Below are 21,571 nucleotides of genomic sequence, written 5' to 3' on the forward strand. Positions count from 1 at the left end.
ATGGCGGCGCCCGAGGCCTGGCGCGCCCGGAGTTGCTGGTTCTGTGAGGTAGCGGCGGCAACGACCATGGAGGCCACGTCCCGGGAGGCGGCGCCAGCGAAGAGCTCGGCCTCGGGCCCCAGCGCTCCCCCCGCCCTGTTCGAGCTGTGCGGGCGGGCGGTGAGCGCCCATATGGGGGTTCTGGAGAGCGGGGTGTGGGGTAAGTCGCGGGGTGAGGGGCTACCTCTGGCAGTGAGCGGAGGCGGCCCGGCGGCCGGGGGGCGCGGGGGGCGAGGCCGGGAGGCCCGGGGCAAGGCCCAGCCTGGGGCGCTGGAAGCCCGGCCGTCCGGTCGGAGCATGAATTCCGCGACTGACGAGGCTCGGCCGAGTGGAGACGGGGACCCAACCGGCAGGTGGACCCTCACCGCGGCCTGGCCGGGGGGCGCAGGGGGCGAGGCCGGGAGGCCCGGGCCGGGGCGAAGCCGGCGGGGCTCGGACTTCAGAGGCTGGACTCGCGGACCGGTTCGCGGGCACCGAACTGACACTCGGGCTGGACCGGGCTGGGGAGGCGAGGATGTCGAGCCGACGGGCAGGGATGGCCCTGCTGTTTGGGGGCGGGGGCCGAGGTGGGGAGGCCCGGCCTGAGGCCAGGAGGCCCGGCCCGGGGCCACCCAACCTGATTGACAGCGCGGAGCCTCCGCTCTCCGCCTGACACCCATGGGGGCCGAGACCCCGGAGGCCCAGCCGAGGGGAGAGGGCAGCCCATTGGGTTGAGGATGAGGAAAGGGCCGGGGCTGGGGGAGAGGCCGAGAGGCGTGGGGTGCCGAGGCCTGTCTGACGGCCCGGGGCCGAGGGGAGCGGACCGAAGACGGGGGCCTCGATGCCAAGCTGATGGAGCGACCGACTGACGGGCCCGGCCGGGAGCGCCCGAGGCCACTCGGATCGGCTTGGGCGGCGGGGCAGGGCCGAGAGCGGGTGAAGGGAGGCCCGGGGCCGGTCCGCAATCCGGGGAGGCTCGGATGACGGACAGGCGGGAAGGGCCCCGGAGGCCCCAGGCGGGGCCACGGCCCGGGTACCCCGTCCTGGGAGGGGGCGCACCGCCGCTAGGAGGCCCCGATCCGAGTGGGAGTGAGAGGAGGCCCCAGGCCTGAGAGCGGCGCGACCCGCGGGCCCGGCTCTGGTGGAGGGCGCCCGCGCTGGGCAGCCGAGGCCGGCGGCCGGGGGCGCTGGGATGGGGAGCCTGGGAGGACGGAGCGAACCGCCCAGCCGAGGGGCCGGGGAGCGTGGCAGGCCGCGGTGGGCCGAGTAACGGAGGGGAGCAGGCCTGCAGCCATGGGCACTGGGAGGCCTGGTGTGGGTGGGTGCGCCTGGTCGCAGCCTGGCCGCTGACGAGTCAAACTCGGGTGGGCATCGTGAGGACGAACAGTGGTGATGGAAGGGTGGAAAGGAGGCCCTGGAGGACAGGCCTGCCGCGCGGGGACGGGGAGGCCTGGGGCCTGACAGGCGGTGGTTGAGGGGTGGGGTTGAGGCCTGGGCTGAAGTTGGTGCCTATCGCAGGCCGGCCCAGGCCTCGGGAGGGGGAGGGGAGGTGGAGGAGGCCTAGGCCTGGGGGTGGGGGGGGAGGCCTCGGGAGTGGTGGTGGCGTCTCTGCCAGGAGGAAGGCCCAGGTGAGGGCAGGATTGGTGGCTCCAAGTCCTGGGATGGGGCTCTGGGTTCTGCCATGAGGAGGATGTGGAGAAAAGGCCCAGGAGTATGGGTTTGGGGGGTGGGGCCCCTGGGAATAAGCCCCAAGGCTGTGGAGATGGTCAGGGAGGCCCAGGATGCGGGCAGGCCTTGGTGGGGGGGCTGATCCTGAAGAGGCCGGTGTCTTTATGTGGGGGGGGCGGGGCGGGGGGGGGGGTGAATGCCTCAGGCCCAGTGGGGGAGGGGTGGGGAGCCTCGGCCAGGATCTATGAGAAGGGCCAGGCTGACCACAGGGACAGGAGGAAAGCCTCTCTGCGACCGGGCCGGGGCCGCAGAGAAGCCCTGGGGCAGGTGGAAGAAGGCCGGGGCCTGGCTGCTCAGCCTGGCGCTTCTAGGGCAGGAAAGGCCCAGAGGAAAGAGGACTCGGTGTGGGGGCCCCGCGTGGAGAAGAGGAAGCTTTCAAGGTGTGGGCTGGAGAGAAGCAGGGAAGAGCCCGGCTTCAGAATGGAGAAGGGGAGAGGAGCGTGTGGATCATCTACAGGAGAGTGGGTGGCTCCCCCGGGGGTAGATTGGAGGGAGAGGAGGAACAGCTCCATGGCCGGCTCCAGGGAAAGTCGCAGGAAACGCTGGATGTTAGGCCCCTTGGAGGAGCCGAGGAAGAGGCCTGCGGAGCAGTGCTGTTTGGGAGGGAGGTCTCAGTGCGGCCTGACAACCAGGAAAGGCTTCCTGGAGGAGGCGGACTGATTTTACTTTGTGGAGAAAGTGAGTCGAGGTAGCAGGAAAGGATACAATGAGGAAACATAAGTCAAACAGGCATGTTATACCTTGAATGCCAATGTATGGGTTGACTTTATCTGAAATGCAGTAGAGAGCCTCCATTAGTGTAATAGCATAGGGAATTCGTGCTTTTATTCAGCAAGTACTTTGAGTACCTACTATATACAAAGAATTGTACCAGATTCTTGAATAGCAAGATTCAGTTATTCTACAAATAAATATAAAAAGAGATACTAGAACGGAAGTTTTTAAAGATTTTCATTAATTATGGTATACTCCAAGTTCTTAAACTTATTCTTGGCTGAACAGAGATGCTATTGACAGAATAAGAATAGTAATCACCAACATTTAGTGAGCTTATCATGGCCAGCATGGCCTTAAAAAGATTACAAGCATGATCTTTTAATTTTCACAACAATGTTATGAGGTAGTTATTATCTCTTTTAAAATTGAGGAAATTTAGGTTTAAAGACATTAATTTGCCCATGGATTCATAATTTAGTGGTACAATCAGGATTTTATCCAGTTTTGTGCAACTCTAGAGACCAAACCACTTAGCCATATACTGTAATGCCTCTCAGATCTAGGGAAGTCAGCAAGTAAGTTTTGATTTTAAGATATACTGAATTTTGCCCTGACCAGTTTGGCTCAGTGGATAGAGCGTCGGCCTGCGGACTCAAAGGTCCCAGGTTCGAATCCAGTCAAGGGCATGTACTTTGGTTGCAGGCACATCCCCAGTAGTGGGTGTGGAGGAGGAAGCTGATCGATGTTTCTAACTCTCTATCCCTCTCCCTTCCTCTCTGTAAAAAATCAATAAAATATATTAAAAATAAATAAATAAAAGATATAGTGAATTTTGAGTATAGAACCTAACTATTTCTATTCTTCTTAGGAAAGTACTAGTTTTGGACATAGGGGGTGCCCAAAGAATGGAAGTAGCCAACCTGGAAGAATGGGAAGGGAATTCAGTAAAGGCTTAATAAAGTGCATGTGATACTTAAAAGATGAGTAGTTGTTATTCAGAAAGTGACAAGGATATTCCTGATGAGGAGAACAGCTTAAGAAAGTGAATCTCATGTACAGAGGCAGAAAGCAGGGTAACACCTTATATAAATGAAAAAAGTAGTTTAGTGTGGCTGAAGTGTAGGAGACAAAGCAGGGAGCTGGAGAAGTTTGTAGGACCCAGATTATGAAGGACTTATTTAATCACACATATTCAACAGGACTTTTTAAATGTAGGATCATTCATTATGCTTAGACAGAAGCAAACTGACCAGCTCCTAAATGAGCATATTAGCTTGCTTTGTGGGCCCTTGTAAATGTGTAGGGCCATGGAATTCTAGCTGCCAACTAAGTGGCTAAAGATAAGTGAACCAGAGTTTGAATTATCTTTAGGTTCATGTCTACAGGTTCCATTTGTCAAAAGAGAAGTTTGCTCTTCTTCTTTTTCTTCTTTTTTTCCCCCCAATAGGATAAATAATGCTTAGAACCTTGGCAGAAAAAAGTAAATTTTGTGTTTTGGTTTTTGTAGCCCTCCCAGGCCCAATACTTCAAAGCATCTTACCTCTGCTCAATATATATTACTTGGAGAGGATTGAGGAAACTGCCCTCAAGAAAGGTGAGTGTCTTTCTCTCTCTTTCTCAGTGAGTGATTGTAAGCAAGACACCATAATGTTCTTCAGGTAAATATTACACCTGATACCTCTGTAAAACTTCAGGATTTTCAAAAAGTACCCTCACACCTACTTTCTTATCTGATTCCTCAGTGCCCTATAAAACAAAACAAGTGTGTGATTCCTGGTATACTAATAAAGGTGAGACCACAGTCAAACCACAATTAATAGCAAAGCCAGACTAGAACCCAAATCTTCTGAATCTTTGTTTTTCTGTTTTACCAAGTTGCCTCCCAAGCCCCGCATTGGACACATCTGTTAAGAACTAACATTTATCTAATTAACCCTGATGTGCCAAGCACTGTACTAGGCACTCTGCCTGAAGAAACTTATTAAAACTTTTCAACAGTTCTGTGAAACAGTTATTATTAACTACATTTTACAGATAAGGAAACTAAGGAACAGAAAATTAAGTAACTTGCCCAAGGTCACACAGCTAGAGTGTGGTTTGCTGATATTTAAACCAAGGCAGTTTGTCTTTAGAGCCAGTTGCTCTTGTGAATCCAGAGAAGGACATTAAAAGGCTGATATACTTCACTCATGGTGGCCAAGGAGCAGCCAAGTAAATGTGATGTTTCTCCCTACAGGCCTCTCCACTCAGGCCATCTGGCGCCGACTATGGGATGAACTGATGAAGACAAGGCCTTCCGGTCTGGAAGTAAGTTAAGACATCAGGTAGAACTCTGGCCTGACTTTGCACAGTGAAAGCAGGAGCAGTACACAAACATAAGTTGTATATGGGTAAAGTGCAGGGAGGAATGGATTGAATGTGGGAGGAGAGCTCTGATGGCTTATCATAAGATCCCTCACCATTTGGCCTTTGTCACTGACTTGCTTGCTCACTGTGTTTACAGGTGACACAAAATAGAGAAAGGTAGTGATCACAATGATGGCAGAACCCCGATTCACAGAGGTCTTAATAGGCCTGAAGCAATGGTCAAACTTAACAAGATAAAATTTAACATGATAAGCCAACTCTTTTTATTTTATTTTATTTTATTTTATTTTTATTGATTTCAGAGAGGAAGGGAGAGATAGAAACATCAATGATGAGAGTCATTGATTGGCTGCCTCCTGCACACCCCCTACTGGGGATCAAGCCACAACTCTGGGCATGTGCCCTTGACCAGAATCGAACCTGGGACCCTTCAGTCTGCACACCGATGCTCTATCCACTGAACCAAACCAGCTAGGGCCAACTCTTTGAGTCTAAAAAAATTCCAATTGGGTGATCTCAGGGTAGGGGATGGAGGGGTCTGGCTTGTATAAAAAATTAAGGGGTTTTAGTCAACAGTGTGCTAAAGCCACTCATATAGAGACTGTACCCTGAGCTATGTGAACTAATGTAACTATAATATAGGCCGAAGGACAAGGGGGATAGTAGACCTGCCTGGCTCTGCAGTAGTCAGGCTACTCCTGGAGTATGGAGAAAGAAGTCAAAGCCACATCATGTGAGTCACATATGGAAGACTGGAGATGTTTTTCCTGAAAAAAGAGAAGACTTGGGGAACATGAACTCTTTTGAAATATTTGAATGGTTGTCTCATGAAAGAGGGATTAATTTACTTGTTCTGTGTGGAAGCTAAAGGAGGATAAATGTTTGCTAAACTGAGTGTAGAAGTTTTAAACTCTGAGCTTATTGGTGATGAAACATGCGAATTCCAGTGGTAAGAAGCTTTCCATCTCTAAGTGTTCAAATAGATCCTAGATAACTACTTGACACAAGGATATTGTAGAGGAAATTCAACATGGTAAAAGTTTGAACAAGATGAGTTTTAGGGCTCCTTTTAACCCTGAGATTCTGTTATTCATTGGTTCAGCTATAACTCATTAGAGATCTCATTTAAGCAGAACTTTATTTTTTACTCTATAATTAGGTGACTGGACAGATTGAGTTCAATAAACATTTACTAAAACTTACCACATACCAGGTCATAGGCTAGATATTGGAAATACATACACAATTCCTAATATTGAGGAATTATCAGTTTAGTGGGGAAATACATCATGTATGGTAGGGTAAGTGGTGTGATAGAGAGTAGCAAGGAGGCTGAGGGGAAAGAGAACAAAAAAATCTTTTCTAGGAAAGAGTGTTTGAACTGGGATTTATATGGTGAATGAGGCCAAATGACAAGGAAACAAGCTCTTATCTGGAACTGGAGATTGCATTTCTGGGATGCACTAGGTTCAGTAATATTCAGCTCCATATCCTTCAGCTTTTTCACTTTCAGATTTGGACACAACCCCTGGAGTTCAGTGTGATGACACTAAGGCCTAACAAAATCCTCAGGCACTATGTACAGGAATTAGCCCTTATTAGGAAGAGAATTGTATGCAAAAATATTAGAAAACAGTAACGGCTACATGCAACCTTTCAAGAAACATGAGATTCACTTTGTTCCATGTTTCCCAAGTAGTGTGGTTGACTAGCCAGTGATGGAGATTGTGATATCTTTCTCTTGGGGAAAGCTTTTTTCCCCAACATTAGCTTGAGCTTCCTGAAAAAGAATGTCTATTTGTTAAATTGTGAGGGTTTTTTTGTCTCAAAGCATTTCAGAAATTTAGGAAATTCCAGGCTTGGTGATCTAACAATCACCTAGACAGGGGTCCTGACTTGGAGCATATTCATTTATTCCAGAGGGTGTCTTCTTCTGCTTCCCACTTTTGCATGACAGTAACTGTCACTTCATTCATGATTTGAAAACACTTATTGAATGCCTGCTCAGTTCCAGGCACTGTACTAGGTTCTAGCAATACAGTGGTGAGCAAATTAGACATAGCCCCTGACAGCTTATAAAGCAATAGTATTTCTTTTTTTTTTATATATATATTTTATTGATTTTTTACAGAGAGGAAGGGAGAGAGATAGAGAGTTAGAAACATCGATGAGAGAGAAACATCGATCAGCTGCCTCCTGCACATCTCCTACTGGGGATGTGCCCGCAACCCAGGTACATGCCCTTGACCGGAATCGAACCTGGGACCTTTCAGTCCGCAGGCCGACGCTCTATCCACTGAGCCAAACCGGTTTCGGCAAAGCAATAGTATTTCTAACTGTAGTACTAGTGTGTGTGTAGTAAGAGATCTGTAGAGTACTATAGATATTCTGGAGACAAAGCAGTATGGAAATGAAGGATTATTCAATAAATGATTCTCTAGTAATTGATTAACCATTTGGAAAAAATAGAGTCTCAATTTACAATACACTAAAATAATTTCTATATGAATTAAAGATTAAATTGTAAAAAATAAAAACACAAAACAACTAAAAAATAATAAAGGTTAATGGTGCTACAGAGTGCTAATTATTAAGTGGACAGGATCAAATAAGAAAATATGGACATATTTGACCATATAAAATGCCAAAACTATGAATACAATTTAAAAGATACCTAAACTGGGAAAGAATGGTTGCAACAACATTTGCAAATCAAAGGGATACAGAGAATAAGACAAAAGCCCCAGTGGAATAAAATGAGTAAAGATTTGGATAAGTCACAAAATATATAAAAATCTCCAATAAAGTGAAAAATGTTCAATCTCAATAATAAAAAATGAGAAAGTAAAATTGTACTTCTTATATTGTAAAATCTTGTTTTGATTTGGTTTTGTTTTAAAAGATAATTCTAGGGATGGGTAAAACTTGCATTTTAATATGCTATTGGTGGGAGCAGAAATGTTACAACTTTCTTGGTGGGCAATCTGGTGATAATTGTCAAGAGTCTTTAAAATATTCCAATTCTTTGGAAATTCTGCTTAGAATTTATAGTATATAAAAATTGAGATACTCATGAAAATTTATTTCCAGATGTTCATTACAGCAAAGTTTAATATAAAAAAGCTAGAAACAATTTAAATACTCAATAATACAAGAATTATTAAATACTAGAGGTCCGGTGCATGGCATTTGTGCACTGGGGAGGTGGCAGGGGGGGGTCTGTCCCTCAGCCCGGCCTGCGTCCTCTCTCAGTCCAGGACCCCTTGGGGGATGTCCAACTGTCAGCAGGGAGTTGGCCTAAGCCAGCAATCAGACATCCCCTGAGGGGTCCATAGCACTGCCGTGAAGGTGGCAGAGGCTCCCACCACCGCTGCTGTGCTCCCCAGCCAGACTCCCTTGTGGGAGCACACTGACCACCAGGGGGCAGCTCCTGCATTGAGCGTCTGCCCCCTGGTGGTCAGTGCACATCATAGTGACCAGTTGTTCCTCCATTCAGTTGATTTGCATATTAGGGTTTTATATAAGATAGTACATCCATATTTTCAAAATATTAATAAAGTCATATTCTAAAAATATTTAAATACATGGTGATAAAAATGTTTAATGAAATGGTGCTATAATGTTTTAAAAAAGCCTTTGAAACTTCTGAATTGTCTCAATGTTATAAAAACAGGTATCTAAAGTTATTCACATACATATATGTACACTCCATAGAGTTGGTTTACACATGACTTTTTATTTTTATTGAATACAGAGAGGAAGGGAGAGGGAGAGACACATCAATGATGAGAAAAAAATCATGATTGGCTGTACACTGCATGTCCCCTACTGAGCCCGCAACCTGGGCATGTGCCCCTATGGGAAATCAAACCTCAACTTCCTGGTTCATAGGTCTATCCTCAACCACTGAGATACCCCAGCCAGGCTGCACATGATTTTTTGCTTTATAATTCCACAAAAAAATATTTCTATCATCAGAAAGGCAACAGTGGACAATAGTTTAGTACAAGAAAACATTTTGCCCTTCCTAGCTTGTACACACACTTCTTCTTCCCTCCCCCTTCTCTTCTCCCCCTCCCCCCAATGTCTGAGCTGCCAGCCCATTGTGCATAGGCCAAGGATTATGTTGGGGGCAAATATCATTTCACCTCTTTGGTGATGCCTTATTTCCCCTGCTGTCACTAAAATGAAAATATATGTGTGTGTGTGTGTGTGTGTATATATATAATTTTTTAAATTGATTTCAGAGAGGAAGAGGGAGAGAAATAGCAACATCAATGATGAGAGGGAATCATTAATTGGCTTCCGCCTGCATGCCCTCCACTGGGGATTGAGCCCACAATCTGGGCATGTGCCCTTGACCGGAATCTAACCTGGGACCCTTCAGTCCTCAGGATGACGCTCTATCCACTAAGCCAAACTGGCTAGGGCTAAAATGAAAGTATTTATTTTTTTAAATATATTTTGTTGATTTTTTACAGAGAGGAAGGGAGAGGGATAGAGTTAAAAACATCGATGAGAAACATCGATCAGCTGCCTCCTGCACGCCCCCTACTGGGGATGTGCCCGTAACCCAGGTACAAGCCCTTGACCGGAATCGAACCCTGGACCCTTCAGTCCGCAGGCCGACGCTCTATCCACTGAGCCACACCGGTTAGGGCTAAAATGAAAGTATTTAAATCAGTTTTCATTGAGTTATACAGGTCCATAAAATGAGTGGCTTGGACTAGATCTCTCAGGTATTTTTTAGCTTTGAAGTTTTAGCATAGATTTTAAAAAGTAGTGATGGAATAAAATGCAGTGAAAACTGCTGTCTGCTCATGCATTAATTCATGAGAATAAAAGCCACTGAGATAGTTGTCATAACTAACTTTATTACTCATTTAATCCTCACAACTTTATGATGTAAGTATATCTTCTTCACTTTGCAAATGATGAAACTGAGGCAGAAGGAGGTGCAATGACTAGCCTAAGGTTAGTTTGTGAACAGAACACCCCAGCATTCAAGTTGAGGCAGTCTGGCTCAGGAGCACATGCTCCTAATCACTATATCATGCTGCTCTCACATGATATAGAGTTTGAAGTGTTTCATTTCTGATAGAACCAATACTCTCTTCATCAACCAATAAAATGTCTGAAAAAGCCCAGTATATAGTTATCTAAACTACGTATTTCACATGCCTCATGGTCGGAAACAGCCACAATATCTTGGTCCACATCTTTGTCCATATTTTAGGCCCAGATCTATAATAACCATCGAACCTTCTCATTTTTGAAGTTGAAGCCTTGCTAGTGTTACCAATGTTTTTCAAGGGTGTGAGTGTGGCCAGTGAATGTGTAGGAAAAGTGCCAGAGTGAGGTAGGATTTATATTCAGGAATAACCCTTTTGCTAAGTAGAGATTTGGTTGCCAGGTATTTTTTTCTGTTCCCCTAACGCCCCCAACTGCTACTGGTGAGAGAGGTCCTCTGTTGCCATGCAGTTACCTCAAACATGAAGAAGTCATTCCTAATTAATATTCCAGCAGGCAAGCTTGGGGAATAGTGAGGGTAAAGGGAATGACACTTTGCCTCAGAATAATAGGGGCCCAGTTCCTGCCAAGAACCTCAGATATAGATTGGGGGTCACTCTGGTATGAGGGAATGCATAGAGGTCGGGTAAGTACCAATGTGTCTTTTAATCATGGGAAACACTCAGGCCCCCATTACCTTTGCTTCAGGCTGAGTAAGTACCCTGCTTAGCAGGCTCTGCCTCCATCAAGTCCATTTCCAATTGCCCCATCTTGGCTAATTATCAGCAGCAGAAGTTACATTTTGTATTTTACAGTTTACAAAGTACTTTAACTTTCATTGCCTCATTTGATCTTCACAACAAACCTGTGAAGCAGGTTTTACAGATGAAGAGAAGTTCAGAAAGGTCCAGAGTATAGTAGCAGAGCTGGCACCTGTATCAAGGTCAGTCAACTTTCTATGCACCTTAGGAGAGAATGGCAACTTAGAGAAGTCTGTGTCCTTTTGGGGTAGATAGCAGTAATTCCTAACCTCTGAGATCAAAATCATTAGGGGAGGCTTAAAAACAAACAGATGCACAGACCTTATTAATCAGATGTAACATAGAATCTTCAAGTCTGGGTACCCAGTATGAATTTTGGGCGAAAAAGTCCCACAGTAAATGCTGACGTGCAACTAAGGTTCAAAATCACTTGTACTTAAGTTCTTCTAAATGTATCAGAATAGCCTGATGAAGTCTCATATCCATCAAAGCAAACAACTATTGCCTTGGAGAAAACAAATTTAAGATTTGGTTCCTGCTCTCCAGGAATTTCTAATATGTCTGGGATAAGATGTACATAGGCAGAGACTCAATACCATAAGGCATGTCTACCAAAGTCTAAGACCTGAGTAGTCCCAACAAAAGAGGCAGGATGGTGAAGGGGGCATACAGAGAGACAAACACAGTGTGTGAAAGATTAGTAGATCCTTTCAGGAAACCAATTTGGTTTGGCAATGGGAAGCATTTTGGGCAAATGTAGGAAAGGACATAGAAAGCAGATTGGGTCAGTGAGGTAATCAAGTTTGGCCAGAGCAAAGCATTCATGGAGTAAGATGTGTGGGAAATAAACTTCTGAGGTAGGCAGAGGTTATATTGCGGAGGGCTTTTCCTGACAAAGTGAGGATCTTCAAATTAACCCTGGATAGTGGGAAGACATTGGGGATTTTATAACAGATAATGTACAAAAAAGAAAAATAAAGCAGAATAATGTAATCAGGTATTTCACAAAGATAAGTCCAGTGGACTTGTGAAAGTTTGGAATGGGGGAAGGGGAACAGAGAGCAGTCAGGAAGCTAATAAAGTCAGGTGTGAGATGATAAGGTTACTGAACAAAGGTGGGTAGTTTTAAGAATGGTAAGTTGGGATCAAATTCTAGAAACAAACATGGGAGAATTTACAGGATTGAGTAACTTTCACTTGTGAAGCACTTTAGCAAAGTGGTTTCTGGTACCAAACTTCCTGGGCTCAAATCTTTGTGTTTTGTAAAAAAAAACTTTCTTACTGGGTGTTTGAGAAACATCAATTTGTTGTTCCACTAATTTGTGCACTCATTGGTTAATGTTTGTATGTGCCCTGACTGGGGATTGAACCCATAACCTTGGTGTATCAGGATGATGCTCTCACCAACTGAGCTATCCTGCCAGGACCTGGACTCAAATCTTGATTCTGCCACTTCCCTGTGTAATCACAGGCAATAATCTATGTGCCTTTTTCTTTTTAACCTGTAAAATGAGGCTTATAGTAGTAATACATGCCCCAGAGATGTGAGGATTAAATGAATTTGCATAAATTACTTAGAATGTTGCCTGGCACAATAGCTAGGAGGAAGCTAGTACGATGCTGGTTCCATGGGTAGCACTCTTAGTATCACAGCTGTCTGGCATGTTCTCTGCTTTCAGAGTGTGACCTGTTGGCGAGCCAAGTTTATGGAGGCCTTTTTTTCCCATGTTCTACGTGGAACCATTGATGTGTCTTCTGACAGGCGTCTTTGTGACCAGCGCTTCTCACCTCTTCTGCATAGCTCCCGCCATGTCCGGCAGCTCACCATCTGCAACATGCTGCAGGGTGCAACTGAGCTGGTGGCTGAGCCAAACCGCAGGGTTCTGGAGACCCTGGCCAGTTCCCTGCACACCCTCAAGTTTCGCCACCTGCTATTCTCTGATGTGGCTGCTCAGCAATCACTTCGACAGCTGTTGCATCAGCTTATTCACCATGGGGCTGTCAACCAGGTGTCACTGTACTCCTGGCCTGTGCCTGAGTCAGCCCTTTTCATCCTTATCCTTACCATGAGTGCTGGCTTCTGGCAGCCAGGCCCTGGTGGCCCTCCCTGTCGCCTCTGTGGAGAGGCCTCCCGAGGCCGGGCCCCATCCCGAGATGAAAGCTCCCTCCTGCTGGGCTCACGCAGGCCTCGCAGGGATGCTGCTGAGCGATGCGCTGCAGCCCTGATGGCTTCCCGTCGGAAGAGCGAAGCCAAGCAGATGGCCCGAGCCCCACCCACCACTCGGGTTACACGCCGGAGCACACAGGAGAGCCTGAGAGCAGGTGGGATAGACCGTAAGAGGGAGCTGCACCCTCCAGCCACCTCCAATGAGGCTCCTGGCACCAAGCAGCCACCCTCTGCTCCAGCCACCTCCTCTGCCTCTCCTTCTTCTTCCACATCCGCATCCAAAAGGGCTCCAGCTAGCTCAACCCCACAGCCTAAGCCCTTAAAGCGTTTTAAGCGAGCCACAGGGAAAAAGGGTGCTCGCACTCGTCAGGGGTCTGGTGCAGAGTCTGAAGACCTGTATGACTTTGTTTTCATTGTGGCTGGTGAGAAGGAAGATGGGGAAGAGATGGAGATTGGGGAAGTGGCTTGTGGAGCTTTGGATGGGTCAGATCCCAGCTGCCTGGGGCTTCCAGCGCTGGAGGCCTCCCAACGATTCCGCAGCATTTCCACCTTGGAGCTCTTCACAGTCCCACTCTCAACAGAGGCAGCTCTGACACTGTGCCACCTGCTGAGCTCCTGGGTGTCTCTGGAAAGCCTCACACTATCCTATAATGGTGAGTGCCCCAGAGGGCCAGGGTTTGGGTCTTCCAGCAGCACATGTATGCCCAATCCTATGGAGGAATACCTGGGGTATGTGGCCCTGCCTGCCTCACAGGGAGGCAGAAAGCATATAGCATGGCAGGCTGTTGGTGTTAGGGAAGAACATGGGGTCTGCAGGCATGCTTACTAGTTGGAAGGGTTCCTGAGGGGCAATGAGAATCTGAAAAATGAGTACATTTTAGATATGGTAGGTCAAGGGCCAGTGGGAATAATGTATGCAAGCCCAGCTGGACTGAAGCTGGATCCCACTAGGCATATAAAAGCAGCTGTACAGACAAGGAAGCGTGGGACTTTTTTCTTTTTTAAATCCTCACTCCAGGATATTTTTTCAGAGAGAGTGGAGGGGGAGATAAATATTGATGTGAGATACATATCAACCGGTTACATCCTGCCTGCAACCCAGGGGGGGGGAGGGGGAGTGGGAGGGGAAGGTAATCCACAAATCAGGTACATTTCCTTGACCACAAATTGAACCTGCAACCTTTCCATGTGCAGGCAGGCAGTCTAACCACCTAGACACACCAGCCAGGGCAGAGGTGTGGGGCATTTTATCATACCAGCAACCTGCAAAGCAATTCTTTCCTACCTGGTTGTGCCCAGCTAGGCAAAGTTAATTCTGGCTAAATTTAGCAATTTGCCTAGTTTGCCGAGCATTGCTAGAGAAAATCATACAACTATGTATATTGGTGCTACTGTAGTTACCAACCTTAGATAAATCCTGTGTTTGCAACATCAGCTCCCATTCTGCCACTTCCAAACCTTTACCCCCCTTCCTTTCTTACTAGTAGGTGACCTTACCTCCTACTTCAGATAAAACAGACACCACCACACATAAACCCCTTCCATTTATTAGCCAGCCTACAAACTCCTCCACCACAGTGGAAGAGATAACCATCCTGTCTAATGCTTTTTTTTTTTGGTGCCCTTGGCCAGAATCGAACCTGGGACCCTTCAGTCTGCAGGCTGACGCTCTATCCACTGAGCCAAACCAGCCAGGGCTAAAGTTAACTCTTGCCTGTGCTCTGGATCCATACCCTCTCACCTTCTTAGGAAAGCTTGTTTCTTCGTATTAAGAGCTTTCATATACTGCTTAGTATGTGCCAAGCATACTTTAAGTATTCCCATTATGTTAACTTAATCCTTACAACAACCCTGTGAGGTTAAGTGACTTGCCCAGGATACCTAGGTAGTACACTGTAGAGCCAGGATTGAAACCCACACAACCAACCAGCTCCAGAGTCCATGCTTTTAAACCACTACTTAATGTTGTCTCCTCTCCATTGTCCCTCCCCCACCATCTAAACATTCAGTTGGGTATTTACCAAAATCTACCACCACCACCTCTCTATCCCATATTAACTAGACTTATTTTCTCTTGCCCTTCACAACCTCAAGAGTCACCTGTTTCCTCTCACAGCCCATCCAGTCTTGCTTGCATACCCACGATACATCAAAGATCTGTCAGCAAGTTCTTCCTTTGTTGCTAAATTCAATATATACCTTTCAGTCCTCACATTAGTTCTTGGCAGCATTTGCCATTAAGCAGTGTTCCTCATGAAATATTCTCATTCCCACTTCCTCAAAACCCTTTTCTCTGGATGTTTCTCTCTTTCCTAATGGTCAGAGCTCTCCCACTTTACACACTTCCTGGACAATTCTGTCCATTCCCTTGGTTTCAAAGGCCAAGTATGCTGAAGACCGCCCCTGTTCTAACATTAGTTCAGATCTTTCTTTTAAGCTCCAGACATATTCATCCAACTGATTACTAGATATCATTTCATAAACCACAAGCTCCCCAACCTGAATGTATCTTCTTCCCTCTATGATGCCCCTTCTCTTAATGGATATCACAGTTGACTCAGTTGCTGAAAAAGAAACCTGCATTATTTCTTACTCCAAATATATTTGGTTACCAGGTCCTATCTTTACAGTCTATTTCTCAAATCCATTTATCCCTCTCCACATCCTTAATTCAGAGTATTATTGCTTCTCACCTGGATTCATCACTTCAGCAGTTCCTCCTGAGTCCATACTCACCATGCAATCCACTGTCTATGCTGAAGTCCAAGCATTTTTTTCTCAAAAACTTAAATCATTTTTTAATTTAAAAACCCTTCAGTGATTTCCTGTCACCATATATCTTAATTTTGCTTACAGGGTCATCTTGTTTTCACCGCTGCTTACCTCTATCTTTAACATTTTACCCCCATACACCAGCCACTTTGATTTTTCAGTTCTTAGAACCTGCCACTCTTCTTCAGGCCTTATATATACCAGGTTCTCTGTGCCACTATAACTCTTCTCCCTCCATTTAGCCTATGTCCTTTATGTTCTTTATTGAAAAGAATGTTTTTTAAAAAAATTTTGAGAGGGATATATAGAGAGAAACATCAATGGGCTGTCTCCTGCATGCTCCCTACTGGGGGTCAAGCTCAGAACCCAGGCATTTGCCGATTGGAAATCAAACCAGTGACCTTTTGATTCATGGGTTGATGCTCAACCACTGAGCCACACTGACCAAGGTCCTTTGTTTTTTAGGACTCAGCTGGAAATCTTTATTGATGTAAGCTGAACTGGGTCTTATGTACGCATCCTTTGTACTTCCACAGTACTCTACTTACCCAGTTCCCATCATGTTTTTTGTTATCAGGCTATAGAGGCAGGAACAAGACCTGTTGCTCACTACTGTCTTAGCAAAAAAACCCCTACCTTATTGCTCTAGCCGGTTTGGTTCAGTGGATAGAGCATTAGCTTGCAGACTGAAGGGTCCCAGGTTCGAATCAGGTCTAGGGCATGTACCTCAGTTGCAGGCTCCTCCCCAGTCCAGGCCCTGGTCGGGGCACGTGCAGGAGGCAACCAATCGATGTGTTACCTCTCACATTGATATTTGTCTTTCTCTCTCTCTCTCTAAAAAAAAAAAAAAAAAAAAAAATCAATGGCAAAATATCCTCAAGTGAAGATTTAAAAACAAAATAAAACCCTACCTTATTTACCAAGTTCTGGTTTAGTTGAATGAAATAAGCAAGCAGATTCCACGGAATTATTTGCTTTGAGGCATTAAGCAACTTTCCTAACCTTCTGGATCCTACTCCTTTCTGTGGGATGTGTTTATCCTTTTTTGCCCCATTCCCACCAAATAAATTTTTAAAGTGGTCCCTATTGGATCATTGTCCTTGGTTCTCAGACGTTTCCCATGACTTGCAGAAAAAGTCCAGAGACCTCTGCTGCTGTCTAGGTCTATCATACAGCTGGCAGCTACATGCTGCCCCACCATATCCTGTCTTGTTTTATGACTGCCTGACTGATGCTTGAAGGCATAACCCAGTACAGTAGACATCAGTTTGCTGGTTACCTGAGGAAAAAAGCAAGATAGCATAGTTGAGACAAGTGATTTTAAATAATCTGACCCAAAGTTCAAGATTTTATAGTTATCAGTAGGAATATTTGGAGTTGTCTCTGAATGCTACCTTTGCTGACACTCCCACATGACTCTTTCCTGCCATAGGCCTGGGCTCTAACATCTTTCGCCTGCTGGACAGCCTGCGGGCCCTGTCAGGCCAGGCTGGATGCCGCCTCCGTGCCCTGCATCTCAGTGACCTGTTCTCACCACTGCCCATCCTGGAGCTGACACGTGCCATTGTGCGAGCCCTGCCCCTGCTGCGGGTCCTCTCTATTCGTGTTGATCACCCCAGCCAAAGGGACAACCCTGCTGTGCCAGGGAATGCAGGGCCCCCTAGCCACATAATTGGGGATGAAGAGTTACCAGGTGAAGCACTGTGTGTGTGTCTGTCTCTACACAAATGTGCAGGTGCATTTGTGTGGGGAAGGTGGGAAGATCTCAAATTCAGCCCTGCCACCTGGCTTATCTGGAATACTCCCTTTATCCTGCTATTCTTAAGGGCCCAGACTACAAACCTAATAAGGAGTGACCATGGCAGATCAGCCTCCAGAAAAGGGGTCTGAACCAAGAACAATTGTTAAACTAAATTAGGTCCTCCTGCTGCATGTATATTCCCTGAACTTCTGTATGTCTCCTATCCCACCACTCTGCATACTTTGTTATATTTGCTTGTCCAATTAGTCTAGTCTTCCTGGACTAAAAGCTCCATGAAGATAACGACTAGATTTCATATGTACTGCTCTATTCCCAGAACCTAAGACAGTGCCTAACATATAGTATAGGCACTCATGGACAAGTACACATATGACTTTAGTGAATCCCTTAAGGTCAGAATAGGACCTGCTATGCGGGTGAAGTAGATGGCCAGCTGAAATCTTTCCTTACCATATCCAGAAAACTGCCTGGAACAGCTGGAGATGGGGTTTCCACGGGGAGCCCAGTCAGCCCCACTGCTCTGCTCTGTACTGAAGGCCTCAGGTTCTCTGCAGCAGCTGTCCCTGGATAGCACCACCTTTGCCTCTCCCCAGGATTTTGGGCTTGTGTTGCAGACACTCAAAGGTAAGAACCAGAGTGGTAAAGGAGGGCAGACGGAACCTTGCATTATTTGTTGGAAAAGCTAATAAGGCCATGGCCTGTGCCCCCATCCAGAGTATAACCTAGCCCTGAAGAGACTGAGCTTCCACGACATGAATCTGGCTGACTGTCAGAGCGAGGTGCTCTTTTTGCTACAGAATCTGACTCTTCAAGGTAAGTTTTTTATCCAGAATCTGTGCATTCCTCAATGCTTATTGTGGCTCTGCCACTGTCTCACTGAGTGAGCCAGTTTCTATATTGGCCTTATGTCAACTATAATATAGAGCCTGCTTGGCCTTCTTTTTAAAAGATCCCAAACTCAACTCCTCCTATACTACACATGGAAAATTACTCCTAAAATTACTCTAAAAAGTGCCTCACCCAAAAGTTTTTACCTTTCAGTGGCTGACAGAAATGATGGTAGTGGAGAGATTAATGTGCTAACAGGCTCTCCTCATAGACTTGACTGCTGTTCCCCAGCCCTACAAAGAGGGCAGTCAATGGATAAGTGAAAGTGAATGGAGACTTTTGCCCATGCAGAGAACCTTCCTAAGTGAATATCTAGGCTTAATCTGTGGTTTGAATCTTGATTTAGTTCTAGCCTTATTGGGGGTCTTGGATAAATTCCTTTCTCTTTCTGGGCCTCTATAAAATGTTCACACCCTTTGCTAAGGCCAACTGGGGCAGGAGGGGCAGCACCAATCCTAATGCAGCCATCAGAATTTATTCTAATTTCTCTTGACAGAGATTACCTTCTCCTTCTGCCGTCTGTTTGAGAAGCGCCCGGCCCAATTTCTGCCTGAGATGGTTGCTGCTATGAAGGGCAACTCCACATTGAAGGGCCTCCGGCTGCCAGGGAATCGCCTGGGTGGGGGCAAGGCCCTGGGAATGGAGAGGGAAGAGAGGGGGGGGGGGGGAGAAGCCAGTCTTTTGACCTAGAAACTCAGTGGGAGCATGGGGGGGGGGGGGTGTTAGAATATAGTTGTGTGCTGAGACTTCAGAAGGCTGGGCTCCTCCCCAGCCAGAAATAGGCTGGGATACCCTTATTTCCTATCCTGAGTGTTTACCAGCATTTCTCCCCTTCTCCCTAGGGAATGCTGGCCTGCTGGCCCTGGCAGATGTTTTCTCAGAGGATTCGTCCTCCTCTCTGTGTCAGCTGGACATCAGGTATACATTGGGGGTTGGGAGGAGGGGAGGAAACACAGGATAGAGCTGCAGGAGCACAGACCAGAGATTAGTTGCTTCCTGGGTGTCTAACCCATCTCATCCCTACCAGTTCCAACTGCATCAAGCCAGATGGGCTTCTGGAGTTCGCCAAGCGGCTGGAGCGCTGGGGCCGTGGAGCCTTTGGTCACCTGCGCCTCTTCCAGAACTGGCTGGACCAGGATGCAGTCACAGCCAGAGAAGCTATCCGGCGGCTCCGGGCTACCTGCCATGTGGTTAGCGACTCGTGGGACTCATCCCAGGCTTTCGCAGATTATGTCAGCACCATGTGATGGGGCCCCATGCCTCATAGGTCCGTGCTCAGTATCATCAGCTTGCAAGGGCTGAGGCATGGGCTGCCCAGAACTCCCAACCAATTCTGTCTTTCTCTTTCTGCCACCTTTTTCCCCTCTATTTTCCTTCTTCCCTTGCACTGAGGTTCTGGAGGCCTTGGTGGGGCCCAGCAAAGGCATTCCCAGAACTGGGTTTAGAGGCTTTGGGCCTCTTACTCAGCAACCTGAGAACCCTGAGCCAGGAGGTTACAGTGGTCATCAGTCACTGAGGACAGCCCCCCCTCCCCCTGCTCTGGGGTTCCTGCTTTCCCACCTCAAGCAGGTACCCAAGCTTTAGAGAAATATAGGAGTGCCCACTACCAGGCCTCTTCTATGCTGGGCTCACCATGCTGCTCCCAGGCCTCAGTCCCTTTCATACCTTTATTCCTTTCTTTTTTTTAACCAAAAAAGTTTTTCTTATAAAATAAATTTTGGGCAAACATCATGCAGCCCTCTTGATGATTTTTCTCCCAGAGAACAAAATCCAGCAGGGCCCTATGGGGCAAGGAGCCCCTCTCCCTGTCTCCTCCCTCTTAACAGATGCACCCAGACTAGTTATCAGCGGAGGCCCCGCTGCTCTTCATGGGAACGCTGGTGGAAGACGAAGGTGATAGCAGTGGAGGCAGCATCCCAGGCAGCCTGGAGTACCTCATCCCTGAGCCCCCGCTTATCAGTGCTATGGTTCCATTGAGCGAGGTCTGAGGTGCAGTCAGAACCATCAGGGGGTGGCCTGATTTGGTGGTTGTTGACACAGCGGCGGCAGCGCAACCTGGGGGCAGAGGAAAAAGCTGTGGTCACTGTACACCCCATCTCCAAGCTATAAGGCAAATTCAGATAATGGCTACAAGGGCACTCCACCCACCTATCATGTGTGTCACTGAGGCTAGCCTCATCCAGGGTAAACAGCTCCTTCAGCTCGCCCAGAGAGAAGTGTCGTTCCACATCCTGCTCTTCATCCACCACACAACTACTCAGTGCCTTCTTGTGGCTCTGACGCTGAAAGATCTTCTCCTCGATGGTTCCTGCCTGGGGGAAGATTGGGGGAAGCAGGGAAGCAGGGCTGAGTCATCTCCATACATAGGGAGAAGGAAAAAACAGGGAATGAAACTATAGCCATCCAAGAGGAAGAAAGATAAATGAAAAGTAAGAACCCTGCAGCAATACCTCTGCTTAGCTAATCCCATTGTGTAGCCCAGTGGTCAGCAAACTCATTAGTCAACAGAGGCAAATATCAACAGTACGATTGAAATTTCTTTTGAGAGCCAAATTTTTTAAACTTAAACTATATAGGTAGGTACATTGTTATTAACTTAATTAGGGTATTCCTAAGCTGGCCTTTGCTAAAAACGTCCTCAATCTGAGGGGTCAACCTCAGCGAACGTACCCCACTTCTTCTAACGCCACTTCTTCAAAATAGACTCGCCCAGCCCTGACCAGTTTGGCTCAGTGGACAGAGTGTTGGCCTGCGGACTCAAGGGTCCCAGGTTCGATTCCGGTCAAGGGCATGTACCTTCGTTGCGGGCACATCCCCAGTGGGGAGTGTGCAGGAGGCAGCTGATCGATGTTTCTCTCTCATCGATGTTTCTAACTCTCTATCCCTCTCCCTTCCTCTCTGTAAAAAATCAATAAAATATTAAAAAAAAAAAAAAATAGACTCGCCCAGGCCAAAAACCGACTTCTGCGCATGGGCCACGAAGTTTCAATCACACGGTACGTGCACGCCCGCACGTGGTATTTTGTGGAAGAGCCACACTCAAGAGGCCAAAGAGCCGCATGTAGCTCGCGAGCCACGGTTTGCCGACCACTGGCCTAGCCTATCTCTTGGGAATATGACTTGTGCAGGTCTGCCCATCCAGGATGTTTTCTGTACCAATGGAAGGTTTCAGGACCTGGCTAAATTCCTTTAGGGTTAGCTGAGGTTTGTCTGTAGCAGCTTCACCAGACTTCCACACCAAGCCCAAGTCTCACCCAATAACTATCATTTGGGTATTATATGCCAGACCCTGTGCTAACACTGGGATATAAAGAAGAATCAAATATCCTTATTCTTGAACTCAGACTAGTGGAACAGACATATAAGCTACTTGGTACAATA

At 46.9% G+C, this 21,571-nt stretch overlaps 2 protein-coding genes across 4 annotated transcripts in view; one reads left to right on the forward strand and one right to left on the reverse strand.

The window, feature by feature from the left end:
* Positions 1–19,921, forward strand: LRRC41 (leucine rich repeat containing 41). 3 transcript variants are annotated; one of them, XM_070404842.1, is made up of 10 exons: positions 1–199; positions 3,971–4,057; positions 4,700–4,770; positions 12,281–13,421; positions 16,973–17,233; positions 17,762–17,926; positions 18,017–18,115; positions 18,687–18,809; positions 19,033–19,108; positions 19,218–19,921. In XM_070404842.1, exons 1-10 carry the CDS (start codon positions 1–3, stop codon positions 19,435–19,437), a joined length of 2,442 nt encoding a protein of 813 aa, XP_070260943.1. In that variant the 3' UTR covers positions 19,438–19,921. The 3 variants fall into 3 exon arrangements, with proteins under 3 accessions (XP_070260943.1, XP_070260945.1, XP_070260944.1); XM_070404844.1 differs by lacking the exon at positions 1–199 and adding an exon at positions 294–392; XM_070404843.1 differs by lacking the exon at positions 1–199 and adding an exon at positions 1,914–2,475.
* Positions 19,761–21,571, reverse strand: part of RAD54L (RAD54 like) — a 22,730-nt gene continuing 20,919 nt past the window's right edge. Inside the window, exons 17-18 of the mRNA XM_070404847.1 lie at positions 20,339–20,502; positions 19,761–20,245 (exon numbers count right to left, since the gene is read on the reverse strand). Of these exons, the coding sequence (XP_070260948.1) occupies positions 20,035–20,245; positions 20,339–20,502 (375 nt within the window). The 3' untranslated portion in view covers positions 19,761–20,034. The remainder of the gene's footprint in view (positions 20,246–20,338; positions 20,503–21,571) is intronic.

This window comes from Myotis yumanensis, unplaced genomic scaffold, assembly GCF_028538775.1.
Source record: "Myotis yumanensis isolate MYYU_CA2020_CCGP unplaced genomic scaffold, mMyoYum1.0.hap1 SCAF_2, whole genome shotgun sequence".
Lineage (NCBI taxonomy): Eukaryota > Metazoa > Chordata > Mammalia > Chiroptera > Vespertilionidae > Myotis > Myotis yumanensis.

Excerpts from the sequence above, each read along its gene's own strand:
- LRRC41 (XM_070404842.1), top strand. The coding sequence starts at position 1 with ATGGCGGCGCCCGAGGCCTGGCGCGCCCGGAGTTGCTGGTTCTGTGAG. Across the intron at positions 17,234-17,761 it reads TGGGGATGAAGAGTTACCAG|AAAACTGCCTGGAACAGCTG; the intron begins GTGAAGCACTGT and ends TACCATATCCAG. Across the intron at positions 17,927-18,016 it reads TGTGTTGCAGACACTCAAAG|AGTATAACCTAGCCCTGAAG; the intron begins GTAAGAACCAGA and ends GCCCCCATCCAG.